We start from the raw sequence: 15,374 nt of genomic DNA, 5'->3' as shown, positions 1-15,374 counted from the left end.
TACTTCAGGTGTTTCTTGACTTCCTACTTTTGCATTCCAGTCCCCTATAATTAAAAGGACATCTTTTTTGGGTGTTGGTTCTAAAAGGTCTTGTAGGTTTTTATAGAACCATTCAACTTCAGCTTTTCGGTGTTACTGGTCGGGGCATAGACTTGGGTTACTGTGATATTGAATGGTTTGCCTTGGAAACAAACAGAGATCATTCTGTCGTTTTTGAGATTGCATCCAAGTACTGCATTTCAAACTATTTTGTTGACTATGATGGCTACTCCATTTCTTCTAAGGGATTCCTGCCCACAGTATTAGATACAATGGTCATCGGTGTTAAATTCACCCATTCCAGTCCATTTTAGTTTGCTGATTCCTACAATGTCGACATTCACTCTTGCCATCTCCTGTTCAACCACTTCCAATTTGCCTTGATTCATGGACCTAACATTCCAGGTTCCTATGCAGTATTGCTCTTTACAGCATCAGACCTTGCTTCTATCACCAGTCACATCCACAACTGGGTGTTGTTGCTTTGGCTCCATCCCTTCATTCTTTCTGGAGTTATTTCTCCACTGATCTCCAGTAGCATATTGGTCACCTACTGACCTGGGGAGTTCATTTTTTAGTGTCCTATCTTTTTGCCATTTCATACTGTTCATGCGGTTCTCAAGGCAAGAATACTGAAGTGGTTTGCTATTCCCTTCTCCAGTGGACCACATTCTGTCAGACCTCTCCACCATGATCCATCTTGGGTGGCCCCACATGGCATGGCTTAATTTCACTGAGTTAGACAAGCTGTGGTCTGTGTGATCAGATTGGCTAGTTGTCTGTGATCGTGGGTTCAGTCTGTCTGCCCTCTGATGCCCTCTATCAGCGCCTACTATCTTATTTGTGTTTCTCTTACCCTGGACATGGGGTATCTCATCCCACATGCTGCATGGCCAAAAAACCCCTCAGAACAATGGATTTAATGAAAATAAAGTCCTTGAAGCTCAAATATCTCAAAAACACATTATACAGAATTTGTTGATTAGCTGATCGTATTTATGGAAAGGGCATATTAAGTCATTTTTGTTTTAGCAAGCGATCATGATATATATCAGATGGTCTTATGTGCATTTGTAGGTTTATTTGCTCTGTTTTTGTTTTGGGAATCAATTTTAATTGAGGACTGAACTATGTCAATGAAGAAAATTTATAAAGACATCTATCTTTCCAATCTTGCTTGGGAGTGCTTTCCTGGGGGACACCAGTTTCTTCAGAGCCCTTATAAAAATGTCCATTTTGACTCCTTGCACCTCCAATAGTCAGCCATTCAAGACCTAATATGTGACCATTCCCTTTCTCCTGGATGGTATCGATTTCTGCTCTTTGATAGACCTGCTGAGATGCCGACCAAATGTGTTGAGGTATCAACTCATTAATGTTAGCTCCATGTGCTTTTTCTTATGTATTTTTTTGCTATAAGGATTGAATCTTGTTACAACCAATTTATAACTCACACTGCAATATTTTAATTTTTCATCAAGATTAAGTTAATCTGAGGGAGTATTCCCATACTTCTCTATTCTGACAATAATAATAATAGTTAGTGTAATGCCCAACAGTCCACCAATTGTTTTTATTTACAATGTTTATAGAAGACAGTCTATCATCATTATTCTCACCATATAATACAAGAAATATATTTTTAGGGGTTAACACTTCTAGAGTCACCTAGATAGCAGGTCAAATAGCCAAGTTTTGATCATAGGCAGTCAATCTCCAAGGTTTGTGTACTTAACCTCAGTAACTTGCAAATAGTAAAATCCTGCCTATTTTAAGTGCCTGCGTTCTTGCCTGCTTAATAGAAGGATTATGTCTTAATATAAATGTCATTTTTTTTTATCATTGCGTGTGTACATGCCAACTTGCTTCAGTTATGTCCGGCTCTTTGTGACCCTATGGACTGTAGCCTGCCAGGCTCCTCTGTCCATGGGATTCTCTAGGCAGGAATACTGCAGTTGGTTGCCATGCCCTTCTCCAGGGGATCTCCCTAACACTAGGATTGAACCCACATCTCTTGCATCTTCTGCATTGGCTGGTGGATTCTTTACCACTGAGCCACCTGGGAAGTCCTTTCTTTATCGTTACCCAGCATTTTAAATTATTATACCCACATTTAAAAATTTTTTTAAAGTGGGAATTATTTTCCTTTTTTTGGTATGTAACATAGAAAGAACTTGGGAAAGATATCCAAATTTGGCTTCAAGTGAGGCTTTACCTTCATTTTTTTCCCCTAATTGCTAACCAGTTGGTCTATCACCAGATTTTGAGCAATCCTTTCTTTCTCCCCTGATTTTTTGATGCCTTCTCTACTCTGCACTAACATCTTACACATATTATTTTCAGAAAATTTTCAAGAAATCTCCAAGATCAGTTTATCTTTGTGCTATATATTAAGATAACTTCAGGTTGACTTGTCTTAAGATGTATCAGCTATTCAGTAAATTCACTGATACTGAATTTCTCTTGTTCACAATATAAATGAATAATAATAAATGTAATAAAAAGTATTTGAATTGAAAAAAGATTGTATTAATTATGAGAAAGCTACCCTTAAATTTATGGCTATCCAGGTGGCTCACATGGTAAAGAATCCATATGCCAATGCAGGAGATGCAGGCAGGAGATGCAGGTTCAATCTCTGGGTCAGGAAGATCCCCTGGAGGAGGAAATTGTAACCCAATCCAGTATTTTTGCTTAGAAAATTCCATGGACAGAGGAGTCGGCAGGCTGCAGTCCATGGAGTCACCAAGAATCAGAAATGACTGAGGACACAAACACATACCCTTAAATATACTATTTATGACTTTATCTTTTCTTTTATGGTACAGGCACAAGTTATTAGATTTTTTTTGGTGATTGATACTTTAATATTTTAAATATTAAATATTAAAATATGGATGGCATCACCGATTCAATGGACATGAGTTTGAGCAGACTCCAGGAGTTGGTGATGGACAGGGAAGCCTGGGGTGCTGCAGTCCATGGGTTCACAGAGAGTCAGACATGACCGAGCGACTGAACTGAACTGAACTTTAATATTTTAAAGGTTGTTTAAAAGAAGATGTAAAATTGACATATCTAGCATGTATGAAAACAAATTGGTGTTTCCACTTTTGTTTTCTCTGCTTCAAAAGATGAACCACTGTGGTTCATCTGGCCCCCATGTGGCTGTCTCTGAAAAGATTCAGAAACATTGCCTCCACCTGGGGAAATCAAGCAACTGACAGCTTGTGCCACATGGCAGTTTTGTTCAGCACTGTGAAAGGCTGCTCTTTTTTTTCAAATCCTGGTTTCTGTAAGAAACTGCTGAAAGTTTTTTGTGTACTTCCTACAACCCACTCAAGGATGCATGGGATATTGTGCAGAAGGTAAGAAAACACATGGAATGCACATGAATTGCTAGTGTTGGAACTCTGTGTATTCGTGTGTTTGTGCCACCCTCTGGATGGGGTTTATGGAGCTAATGTAAATCTCAGTAAGATATATCATTTACTATTATTGCTAAAATGAGGCTAAATTTCTGGTTTAAATTGGTCAGATTTGTTAAGGGTTGTTTTGCCAAGATGTTTAAATCGTCAAAATTATTTGTTAATGTGTAAGTGTAAACAGTTAATATCAGCAATGGTAATACCATTTATCTACTAATAACATTCAGTAGGAAGTACCTTTCTCCTTTATGGTATTCTTCAGTTCAGTTCAGTCACTCAGTTCTGTCCGATTCTCTGCGACCCCATGGACTGCAGCACGCCAGGCTTCCCTGTCCATAACCAACTCCTGGAGTTTACACAAACTCATGTCCATCAAGTCAGTGATGCCATCCAACCATCTCATCCTCTGTCGTCCCCTTCCTCTCCTGCCTTCAACCTTTCCCATCATCGGGGTCTTTTCTAATGAGTCAGTTCTTCGCATCAGGTGGCCAAAGTATTGGAGTTTCAGCTTCAGTGTCAGTCCTTTCAATGAACACCCAGGGCTGATCTCCTTTAGGATGGACTGGTTGGATCTCATTGCAGTCCAAGAGACTCTCAAGAGTCTTATCCTACACCACAGTTCAAAAGTATCAATTCTTCAGCGCTTAGCTTTCTCAAAGTCATAACCCCAGTCTAATCATCAGCAAGTTCACATAAACCCAAATTGAGAAACATTCTACAAAACATGTAAATAGTACTATTTAGAAGTGTCAAAATCAAAGAAAACCATGAAAGAGTAAGAAATTGTCAAATATTGGAGAGGACTAAGCAAGCATGAGTAATGCATTATAAAGATATCCTGGACTGAGTAACTAGAACTTTTTAGGAAAGAACACTCATGAAAAACTGGTAAAAATCTAAACAGAGACTTCAGTTTATTTACGAGTAGAGTCCTAAAGGCAATTTCTTAGTTTTGACAAATGTATCACGGTTTTTAATAAGTGAACATTAGTGGAACATGGATAAAGATTATAAGGGATAGCTGTGTATTATTTTGCATACTTTGTGTGAATATAAATCATTTAAAAATAAAATGCTTATCACAAAACAAACCAAAATTATTTTGGAAAGCAAAGAAAACTGAATGCAATAGGGATTGACCTGGGAAATGTCTCTCTGAATGGGTGATGAACTTGAACTGAACTCTGAATGAAGAGAAAGGTGGGAATAAGCATTCCAGGTAAAAAGAACAACAAATGCGAATGTCCTTAGACAGTTGTAAAGATGGACACTCGAGGAACTGAAGGAGAAACAACATGGCAGAAACACTGAGTGGATGATCCCTAGGAGGTGAGATCAGATGAGATGAATTTGGAAGGAGGAATCTATAGGGCCTGTAGACCATGGTAAGAACTTACATTTAGTCATAGCTGCAATAAAGTCTAATGGGATTTTAAATAGGTGAATAATGTGATCTGAGGATTGTATTCAAAAGGCTACTATTCCTGTAGAAGACTCTATCTAGGAGGCTATTGCATTCAGTAGAAAGACGGTGGTGGCTTAGGGGTTGGGGGAGGTGAAAATGGCTTAGACTAGTGGAAAAGGAAAGAGGGTATTGAGTTGAGATGTCTTTTAGAGGTGGAAGCTCATGTATTATATATGGGAGAAGATGGAAAGAGAGAAACCAAGAACAACATCTAGGTTTTTTTCTTGAGTAATTGGGATGGGACAGACTGAGTACAAACACACTGGCTGGGGAGAGAGAGAGGAATCAAGAATTATGTTTTGGCCTGTTATCTAAGAGGGGGCCTGAGATATACAGATGTAAAATACACATCAGACTTGTGACCTTGACACTGATCATGGTTTTGACTAAGGATACTGGAGAATAAGGACCCTTACTGGGAGCCCCCAAAATATACTGTCATGGAGCTCAGAATTGATAACTAATGAATTTTTCCATTCCTTTTTTTATAGCTAAATTATGACTCTGAATTCTTTGAAAATAGACAATGTACTCTTTACATCAATAGCAGTATGTAATAGAACTAGTGGCCTGATTCAGCTGCAAGGAACTAAAAATAGAAACCACATAATGGTGATTTTTTTTTTTTTTTTTACTTTGGGGGCTTAGACAAGTATGAAGCTGATAAAGGAGGGATTTATTCCTGGTGGAAGATAGGGGGTAGTGTGCTGATATGTGACCAGATTATGGGGGAAAACCAGTCCCCTTCTGATTTATTATCTGATCTCATCCATATGTAGGAGACTGAAAATGCTGGGAAATACTGCTGTGGATCAGTAAGCAAACATTGCTTCAGTAAATAATAATTGTATGGGTAACATCTGGGCTTCCTAGGTTGGCAGTAGTGGAAAAGAACCCACCTGCCAATGCAGGAGACTTAAGAGACAAGGGATTGATCCCTGGGTTGGAAAGATCTTCTGGAGGTGGGCACAGCAACCCACTCCAGTATTCTTGCCTGGAGAATCCTGTGGAAAGAGGAGCTTGATGGGCTACAGTCCATAGGGTCACAAAGAGTTGGACACACTGAAATGACAGTATGCACACACACACACACACACACACACACGCATGGCATTTTCATCCTGAGATTACTAGACTCACCAAGTTAGAAAACCCCAAATGACACAGATACAGCAAAACAATGGCAAAGAATATACATTATAAATTACAATTAATTTCAGTAAATTACAATCGAAAAGATTAAAAGTTGTAAATACTGGAGGTAAGGAGAGGATAAAATTTATGATGTGGTGTTGTCAAAGAAAGCTTTTCTGAGCACAGGGCACTGACACTGAGAGTTTGAAAGTGAGTAGCTCTTGGTCAGATAAAAATTGAGGGAAGGAGCTTCCCAGATAGCAACAGTAATACATGGATGGCCTTAATGTGATTAGGATAGGGTATACTCACAAGAGTAAGGGCAGGACAAAGATGTTGGATCTCAGTGAGCAAGTGAGAACATAATAAAACATGTACTTGGAAGGGCAGTGGGGCCTAATATTTAAGGAGCTCTGCATTTCATTCTCTGTGCACTGAAAAGTCTTTGGAGAATTATCCTGAGAGAGTTAGTTTGTAAATGTTCACATTCCTTACACAGCTGCTGGCCAACTAAACCTGGCTGCAGGCGTATGTTCAGTAGGGAAGGGTAGCATCTGCTCAGCTAGTAAAGCTCGTGTCTTTCACTGGAAAGGAGAAAATCCAGAGAGACATATTAGCTTCACTCAGTGGTCAAGCTAAGATATTTTGAAAAATATTGTGTGTTTTCTTTTTTAAGTATTTTTCAGTACTCTTTACACCATATTTTTTTCAGCACTCTTTACACATGGTACCTCAGACTGTAAAGAATCTGCCTGCAATGCCGGAGACCCAGGTTCGATCCTTGAGTCGGGCAGATCCCGTGGAGAAGGGAATAGCTACCCACTTCAGTATTCTTGCTTGGAGAATCCCATGGACAGAGGAGCCTGGCAGGCTACAGTTGATGGAGTTGCAGAGTCGGACACGACTTAGTGACTAACATACTTTTTATAAAATTTCAAATAATGTTATCAAATATTTATGTAAATAAATATATATATATATTTTTTGCAGATGTTTCCATGGAAAGAACCAACAATTTACCAACATTGGTGGTGGTGGTGGTTTAGTCACTAAATTGTGTCCAACTCTTGTTACCCCATGGACTATAAACTGCCAGGTTCCTCTGTCCATGGGATTCTCCAGGCAAAAACACTGGGGTAGGTTGCCATTTCCTTTTCCAGGGGATCTTCCCAATCCAGAAATCAAACTGGGTCTCCTGCATTACAGGCAGATTCTTTACTGACTGACCTATATAAAAGAAGCCCCATCAGTTTAAGACATAGTGGCAACTGTCTAAAATTTAAAAAAAAAAACAAAAAACTTTTACTCCAGAGAATAGCATAACATACAAATAATTACTTCAACAGAAATTTTGTTATTGTTTGCATTGAATTTAGAAACTCAGTATTTAAAATTTGCATTTCACAGCATGCCCTTAAAATGTAAGAAATATTTCCTGTTTTATTGATATTACTAGTGAAGTGAAGTCGCTCAGTCGTGCCCAACTCTTTGCGACCCCATGGATAGTAGCCTGGACCAAGCCCTTCTATCCATGGGGATTTTCAAGGCAAGAGTACTGGAGTGGGTTGCCATTTCCTTCTCCAGGGAATCTTCCCAACCCAGGGATCGAACCCACGTCTCTCACATTGTAGACAGACGCTTTACCATCTGAGCCACCAGGGAAGTCTCAAAGTAGTAATTGATATTACTACTCATTCACTTTCTCAAGCCTGAATATTCAGAATTATTTCTCTCATTCTCCATATTTGAGTCCTCTTACTGGTTTTAGGGAAAGGGAGATGATTGTTATTTTTTACTTTTAATATACAAGTTAGTCATACATATACATAATTATCCTCTCTGATATGCCAGTAAAAGCTTACCTTGAAGTACCATTTAGACTTCAGTTAAACGTCATAGATAGCAAACAAAAATGTCACTTAATCCTCTTAAGAATTTCTTTTTCGTGCTTAGCAGGAATCTGGGACAAATGTTCAATAATGATGGTGATTTGGCCACTTTTCAATGCCAGGTTGCGGTGTCTGTGAGTCTCTAGGCTCTTCCTGCACGGTGATAGGGTGAAGGTCCAGGTTTAACCTTTTTATCTGCTTTTAGACAGAATAAAATGAAAAACCCAAAGGCTGAAAGAGGGCTGGTGGTAACTGAAACTTGCCCCCTTTTAAGGAGCTTATTTGGGAAAAACCTTATCACAAGTATTTCAGATTTCCCTGGCTCTTCTCAGTCTCATCTTCAGTGAGACTATGAAATGTTTTTTAACTTGGATGTATTTCTACCCCAAACCTATGGTGATTGGGTAGGCAAGAGTCAGTCATATTTACCTTAAAAACCATCAAAAAAGCAAAAATTAAGAAAAAAAATCTCACTTTAATAGTATATTCTCATGACTAGGTTTTCTTTTTTATAATTCATATGTCATTTTCACACAATTTATCTACCCTTAGTGATTTTTAGAAGCCAAATAAGAAAAGAAACATTGATTTAAGATTATAATTGTAAAGAGTGTCATTCAAACAAAAAGATTGAAAGCTTTTATTAGAATAATGCATGGAAAAATATTTTTCACATTTTCATAGTTAGCAAAATAGTCCTTGAGCTATACATGAAGAAGCAACATATCAATTGAAAATAGGCTATGAGAAATTAAGATTGTATTCTAGAAAGCCTGCAGCACCCATGAAAAAATAAAATAGCATAGCTAATCAACCAACAAGGAGATAAAATGGAATCATAAAATATACTGTTTGTTTGAGGCAGAAAAATGTGAAAAGTGCCAATAAGACAAACAGAAAACAACAACATGGTAAATTTAAACCCTATCAACTTAAATTTAAACAATATCAATAATAAATTAAACAAAAATGGTCTAAAGTCTCAACTGAAAGTCAGAAATTGTCAAATTGGATAGAAAAGTAAGACACAACTATGGGCTGCCTAGAAAAACCAACTTTAAAGATTTCTAAAAATGAGGTTGGAAGTGTAAGAACAGAAAAAGATCTACTTAGGTAACACAAATCACAAGGAATATGAGTGGCTAAATTAATAGACAAAGATTATAGAGCAAAGAATATTACATGGAAAGACAGCATTCATTTCCTAATGATAAAAGAGTCACTTGAACAACAGAACATAAAAATCTAAATCCTTAATGTACCTAATAACAGAGATTCAAAATATATGAAGCAAACTTATCCATCTTCAAGAAGAGATATACAAATCTATAGTCTATGTTGGAGATTAATACCCATCTGTCAATAATTGAGCATATAGAAACAATAGCAAAAGTGGAGGAGACTAGAAAATCCATATTATCTACAAATTGCAAAATTGGAGGAGGCTAGGCAATCGGTATTTTTTACAAATTGTACATGAAGCATTTACTGAGATATAACACATTCCGGGCTCTAAATTAAGGAAATGAGAATATTAGAAAAAGTTTGAAGTTAATTAAAAGAAAAACCTACTAAACATTTATATTGGAAAAGAAAAACAGTCACAAATTAAAGACCTCAGCTTATACACTGAGCCTAGAAGAAGTACAGATGAGACCCAGAGTAAGCAGGAAACGGAAATAATGATCAGAGTGAAAGTCACTGAAACAATACACAAAACAGAAAACTCAATAAAATTAAAAGGTAGTTCTTTGAGAAATTCGAGAAAATTAATAAGTTCCTAGCCAATTCAATCAATAAAAAAGAGAAGATAGAATAACGGACATAATATAACTACAGATTCTACATATATTACAAGAAAGGATTATTATGAATAACTCTGCCAATGAACTCAACATAAATGAAGCAGACAAATTTCTTGAAATACGCAAAATGAAAGCTCATTCAAAATAACTTCAACGACCTAATGTCTATTCAATAAACTGTATTTCTAGTTAAAATCTATTACACAAAACAAGGAAACAAAAACTCATGCCCAGATAACTTAGGAATTCTTCCCAACAAGTAGGGAGGAAATACTACCAATTTTACACAACTCTTCCGAAAAATATAGAAAAGGGACAGCTAAACTTCTGCGCTGCTGCTGCTGCTAAGTCGCTTCAGTCGTGTCTGAGAGGGGCGACCCCATAGATGGCAGCCCACCAGGCTCCCCCATCCCTGGGATTCTCCAGGCAAGAACACTGGAGGGGGTTGCCATTTCCTTCTCCAATGCATGAAAGTGAAAAGTGAAAGTGAAGTCTCCCAGTCATGCCTGAGTCTTCGCGACCCCATGGACTATAGCCTACCAGGCTCCTCCACCCATGGGATTTTCTAGGCAAGAGTACTGGAGTGGGTTTCCACTAAACTTCTGTGATGTCAGCATTATTCCAAAAGTAAAACCAGATACAGGCATTACAAGAAAACTATGGAGCAACATCCCTCATGAATATAAATACATATGACCAAACAAATTGCACATGAAAAAAACCACATGGTGATTTGGGTTGCAAATAATAGAAAACAAATAGAAATAATGTAAAAAGAAAATCAACACTAAAAGGTTTTAGGATACGTCATTGAATCTGAGGAAGAGTTAAATGGAATCCCTCAGAAAGTGTGGGCAAGGGAGCAACTCCATAATCTTAGCTGTAGGAATCTGCCTGGTGGCTCAGACGGTAAAGAATCCACCTGCAATGTGGGAGACCTGGGTTCAATCCCCAGGTTGGGAAGATTACCTCAGGGAGGGCATGGCAACCCATTCGAGTATTCTGGTCTGGAGAATCCCCATGTACAGAGGAGCCTGACTGGCTACAGTCCATTGGGTGGAAGGCGCATGGGGGATAGGGAGGGCTGCAAAGAGTCCGACACGACTGATCAACTAAGCACGCACACAGACATCCCTATAGAGCTCCATTATTAACCTGTCTCAGCTTTCAACTCCTCATCTCTGTTTAGTTCTAAATTCTTCTGGGAAGCAATCTGATGAGCCTATCTTTGTTCATAATGTGCGGAACTTGGCACTGGGGTATGAGTACTACCATGATGGTGGTAGACTCAGTTTTATAATCCTGTGCATGACTATGGAGGAGGCAATTCCTAAGGAAGGGATGTCCAGGTGACTGCTATAAATTTCTGGAGTTGTAATGTTTCATTACTTAATAATGCAGACTAAAATTTAGAATTCAAGATATGAACACTAAAACTGTTTCAAAATATGATTCTAAATGATCTTCATTTGATCTCACCCTGAAAAGAGAAAAAAAAGTATTAGAAAAATGAGAACTAGTAAATCTTTTTTTTATTTTATTTTTAAACTTTACATAATTGTATTAGTTTTGCCAAATATCAAAAAGAACTAGTAAATCTTAACCTATATTAAAACATACTTCTCAAAAAGTTGTCCTCTTAGATATCTATCACCTAACTATTTATCTTATCAGTTGGATAAATCTATAAACCTTATCCTTTTGCAGCTGTTTCTGAGGCAAATTTATATTCATGTGGCCCTGATGAAACTGAAATTGAAGGTGACTGTGTTTGTATCAGTTTGTTTTTAACAATGTATTTATAAACCAATAATTTCAAAAGGTTTTTATTTTCTGTAGCTTACTTTATGTGTTGAATTACAGTAATATGCGACAAATAGTCTAGTGGATATCAAAAATAAAAATCACTCTATTATGCCTTTAAGAAATAGTCTTGGAACTGGCAGAGGTATAGAGAGTTGGGTATATTCATGTCCTACAGAAATATGTGTATATTGGTAGAATCTTTTCATGAGAAAATCTGGCAATTCATCTCAACAGCCTTAAAAATTCACATGTATTTATTTCTAGGAATTCCACTTTCAAAATCTACCTAAAGAAATATTTAAAGTTAGTTATAGGAGCATTTTTCAAATAATATGAAAAAAATTGCACATATCCAGTTCCTGCTGGTTAATTCAATATTTTTGATGAATGCATTATGATAAAATATCCTGTAAACTCTATTATAATGCAAGAATACATACTTTGACCTTAGTAGTAGTCTTGGTACTTTGTACCAAATAAGCTTGAAAGATAAACCCAAAAATGTTCATGGTTGTCCCACCCAATCTATACTTTTCATTTTCTAATTTAAATTTTTAAAAGTTATTTCAAATGTTAAGGCCCCCTTCCTGTAATAAAAAACTCTAAATAGTTCATCTAATAAAATTTATGATGTCTAGCTAATAGGGGGCAGAAATTAAAATTATTTATTGAAACATTAGCCTTTTTGTGTGGTTTGTTGATAAAATATATTGATAATTATATGGTGATATACTGAATGAAAGAGGAATTGTTGACATATAATTAATGTATCTGAAAGAAGTATCTTTAATGGTGAAATAAACCATATTGACAATAAATGAATCAGGATAAATAATATAAAATTTAGATACCAGCTCTTTGTCTTTAAAAAGTGGTACTAGAATAATCCTCAAAGTTGTTTTTTTATGCCCTATTTCCTTTGCAAATGGATTTTCCAGCCCATTTTCCTAGTGCTCTCTAAACAAGCAATTGTTGTATCCCAAAGTCTCAGTTTGATTAGACCCTGTTAGAATAAAATAATATCCTTAATAATAGAAACATTAACCATAAAGTATAATTTTTTCTGCATTATAGACTTGGATTTTCTTTGTGATACACTTATATTAAAGTAAAATCTCTTCTCCCTCTTGAATAAACAATAAATTTAAGCCACCTGTTATGATACTCAGAATATTTGTGTAATTAATTGGAAAAATTGTAGTACAAAGTCACACACAATTTGAGAAAGTAACACTTGAATGAAAATATTGAGTCAAAAATCAACAGATACAGCTTCAGGAGAAAATAGAGAATACATTACAGCAGGTGCTTTGTTAGAATTGACAAAGTGATAATTGTGCCTTTCAAGCAGAAATAATTTATCTGTTGTTGTTTTTGGAATCTTTTTCTTTATATTTTAGCAAATGTTTTTTGATCTACATTGTTGCAAACAGTGATTAGCTTACCCAAATAGAGGATGCCAATTGATTCAAAAATTAATTTCATGATTTATTTTCTTTTCAGTCATTTGTTATCTCTTCCTAGGAATCATTTCCATAGATAGTTCTTCCCTATTTGGAAATAAATTCAACATTTTTTTTTTTAGTTTATTTAATAGAAAATTTTCATTCAGATATGTAATTTTTCAAAAATCATATATACTCCAAAGTAGTCTATTATTTCCTTCAAATCTAGATAATGATTTGGCCTAATGTTTAAAATGTTTGGCAAAATAATTATTACTGAGATTAATTTGAAGATGGTTCATTTGTTATTGGGATTTTGTAACTAGATGTCTAACAAATAATACTTTAAAATATCTGAGATTACATAAGTTTGTTCCCCTCACATTTAGACTAAGGTCTCAGAATTTTCCAAAATCTACATTACAGAATTGAGAAAATTATTTTGATTATCATAAATTAATTACAGTGCATATCATAGAAAATATTTGTATATTTTAGGACATTTAAAAAATCTTACTTTTAATATTTATCAGTCAGATATTTTTCTCTTTTCTAAAATAGAACAACAACAAAAAAATCAAAAGCTATTTTGAAACATTTAGATTCCCCCGATTTAATCTTAACAATGCCCAGGGCTAAAAATTGTAAAATCTTCCTGAGTTCCTCGAGAAACTTTAAACTTTTTTAACCTCAGAAAAATGAAAAGAATGACTATTGTTTAACACTTGATATTTTTCACTATTGCTGCTGCTGCTGCTGCTAAGTCGCTTCAGTTGTGTCCGACTCTGTGCGACCGCATAGACGGCAGCCCACCAGGCTCCTCTGTCCCTGGGATTGTCCAAGGAAGAATACTGGCGTGGGTTGCCATTTCCTTCTCCGAATATTTCCCACTAACATCGTATAATCACTTCTGTAATGAACATCTCTTTCAACCCAGAGTAATGATGGATTGGGTTATGAGAGTAATTTATAAGAGTAAAAGGGTAAAGCATTTGATTTTGCATCATCATGACTATTTTTATAACAGGAAATTATAAAGTAGAAATCTTATTTGTTCCTTTTTTTTAGAAAAGATAATTGCTTAACAGAAAGTAAATTCCTTTTCTTTTCAAGAGCTCGACTTTTCAAGAGTAGTCATATTCAACATGCATTAATACAAGCTTGATAAGCTGACATATTTCTCTGCTATTAATATCTATGAGATTATGAGTCAAAGTAAGAATATGGTACTTTGCTGATTGCTAGAGAATAATTATTTTTCTAAATGTATTTTACTTTTCCTTAATATAAATCCCTGAGTTACAGTTTTCATGAGCTTTCCCATAACAACTCTTTAAGATGAGCAACTACAAATTTTCTCCCACCAGGTCAGCTGTCTGTCTCATTACCACCACCTTCAGGAAGGCCAGAGGTTGTGGTGGAGCTTATTGAGTCCAGGCTTTTCTGTAGGTGTGCTTTTGATGTTTTCCCTACAAACAACTTGGTGGGATTTCACATAGCTTGGTCTAGGCTTTCTTCTCAAGAAATCAAAGAAGAGCTGAAACAAGAGACCACAGTTCAGGCATTCTCTCTTTTAGAATTGGATGGTATAAATCTCAGACTTGGAGACAGGGTATGTTCAAAAAGTTGGATTTTCTTTTATTTTCATAAATGTGTTAATTTTAAAAAATGGATTTTAAAATTGGAAGTGGGGATGAATTGGGACATTAGCATTGACACATATATAGTCATGTAAAATAGATAGCTAGTGGGAACCTGCTACAAAGCACAGGGAGCTCAGCTCAGTGCTCTGAATGACCTAGATGGGTGAGGAGGGTCAGGGAGGTCCAAGAGGGAGGCGATATATGTATACTTATAGCTGATTCACTTCATTGTGCAACAGAAACTAACACAGCATGGTAAAGCAATTATACTCCAAGAAAAATGAAAAACAAAAATGTTAAAATATATATATATATTCTAATATAAGCTTTATCCTCAGGATATAAAGCACAATGTTTTTCTTTTAATTTTTTTCTTGGAAGTTGTGCCAACTCCAGTGATAACTGGATTAATCAGTAATCTTAGTGACTTTATATGAGTATCTGCTTTAGTAATTCACTGATTATTATCAATGAACCCTTATGAATTTATGTCCCTTTCTTGTTTTAAAATATAATTTTATTCTGGAAAAAAGTTTCTATTTTTTCAATGATAATATCATTTATTATCCACCTTTAAAAACATCTTAAGTACAAAGTCTACAAAACACTGATTTATGTTGAGGTTTAAATAATTAATATTTTATAATGGACTTTTTCTCAATTTTCAAGCAAGCTTTTAAATTACTTTTTTCTATTATATCTTATGCACAATCTACCAAA

At 35.8% G+C, this 15,374-nt stretch overlaps 1 protein-coding gene across 1 annotated transcript in view; it reads left to right on the top strand.

The window, feature by feature from the left end:
• Nucleotides 1-1,175: 1,175 nt before the first annotated feature.
• VWDE (von Willebrand factor D and EGF domains) overlaps nt 1,176-15,374 on the top strand; it is a 95,396-nt gene continuing 81,197 nt past the window's right edge. The window contains 6 exon segments of the mRNA XM_045166517.1: nt 1,176-1,400; nt 3,174-3,194; nt 3,196-3,216; nt 3,218-3,407; nt 11,468-11,533; nt 14,379-14,623. Of these exon segments, the coding sequence (XP_045022452.1) occupies nt 1,176-1,400; nt 3,174-3,194; nt 3,196-3,216; nt 3,218-3,407; nt 11,468-11,533; nt 14,379-14,623 (768 nt within the window).

This window comes from Bubalus bubalis, chromosome 8, assembly GCF_019923935.1.
Source record: "Bubalus bubalis isolate 160015118507 breed Murrah chromosome 8, NDDB_SH_1, whole genome shotgun sequence".
Lineage (NCBI taxonomy): Eukaryota > Metazoa > Chordata > Mammalia > Artiodactyla > Bovidae > Bubalus > Bubalus bubalis.
Note: the sequence above shows the minus strand (reverse complement) of the source record. Positions and strands in the feature narration are given on the sequence as shown.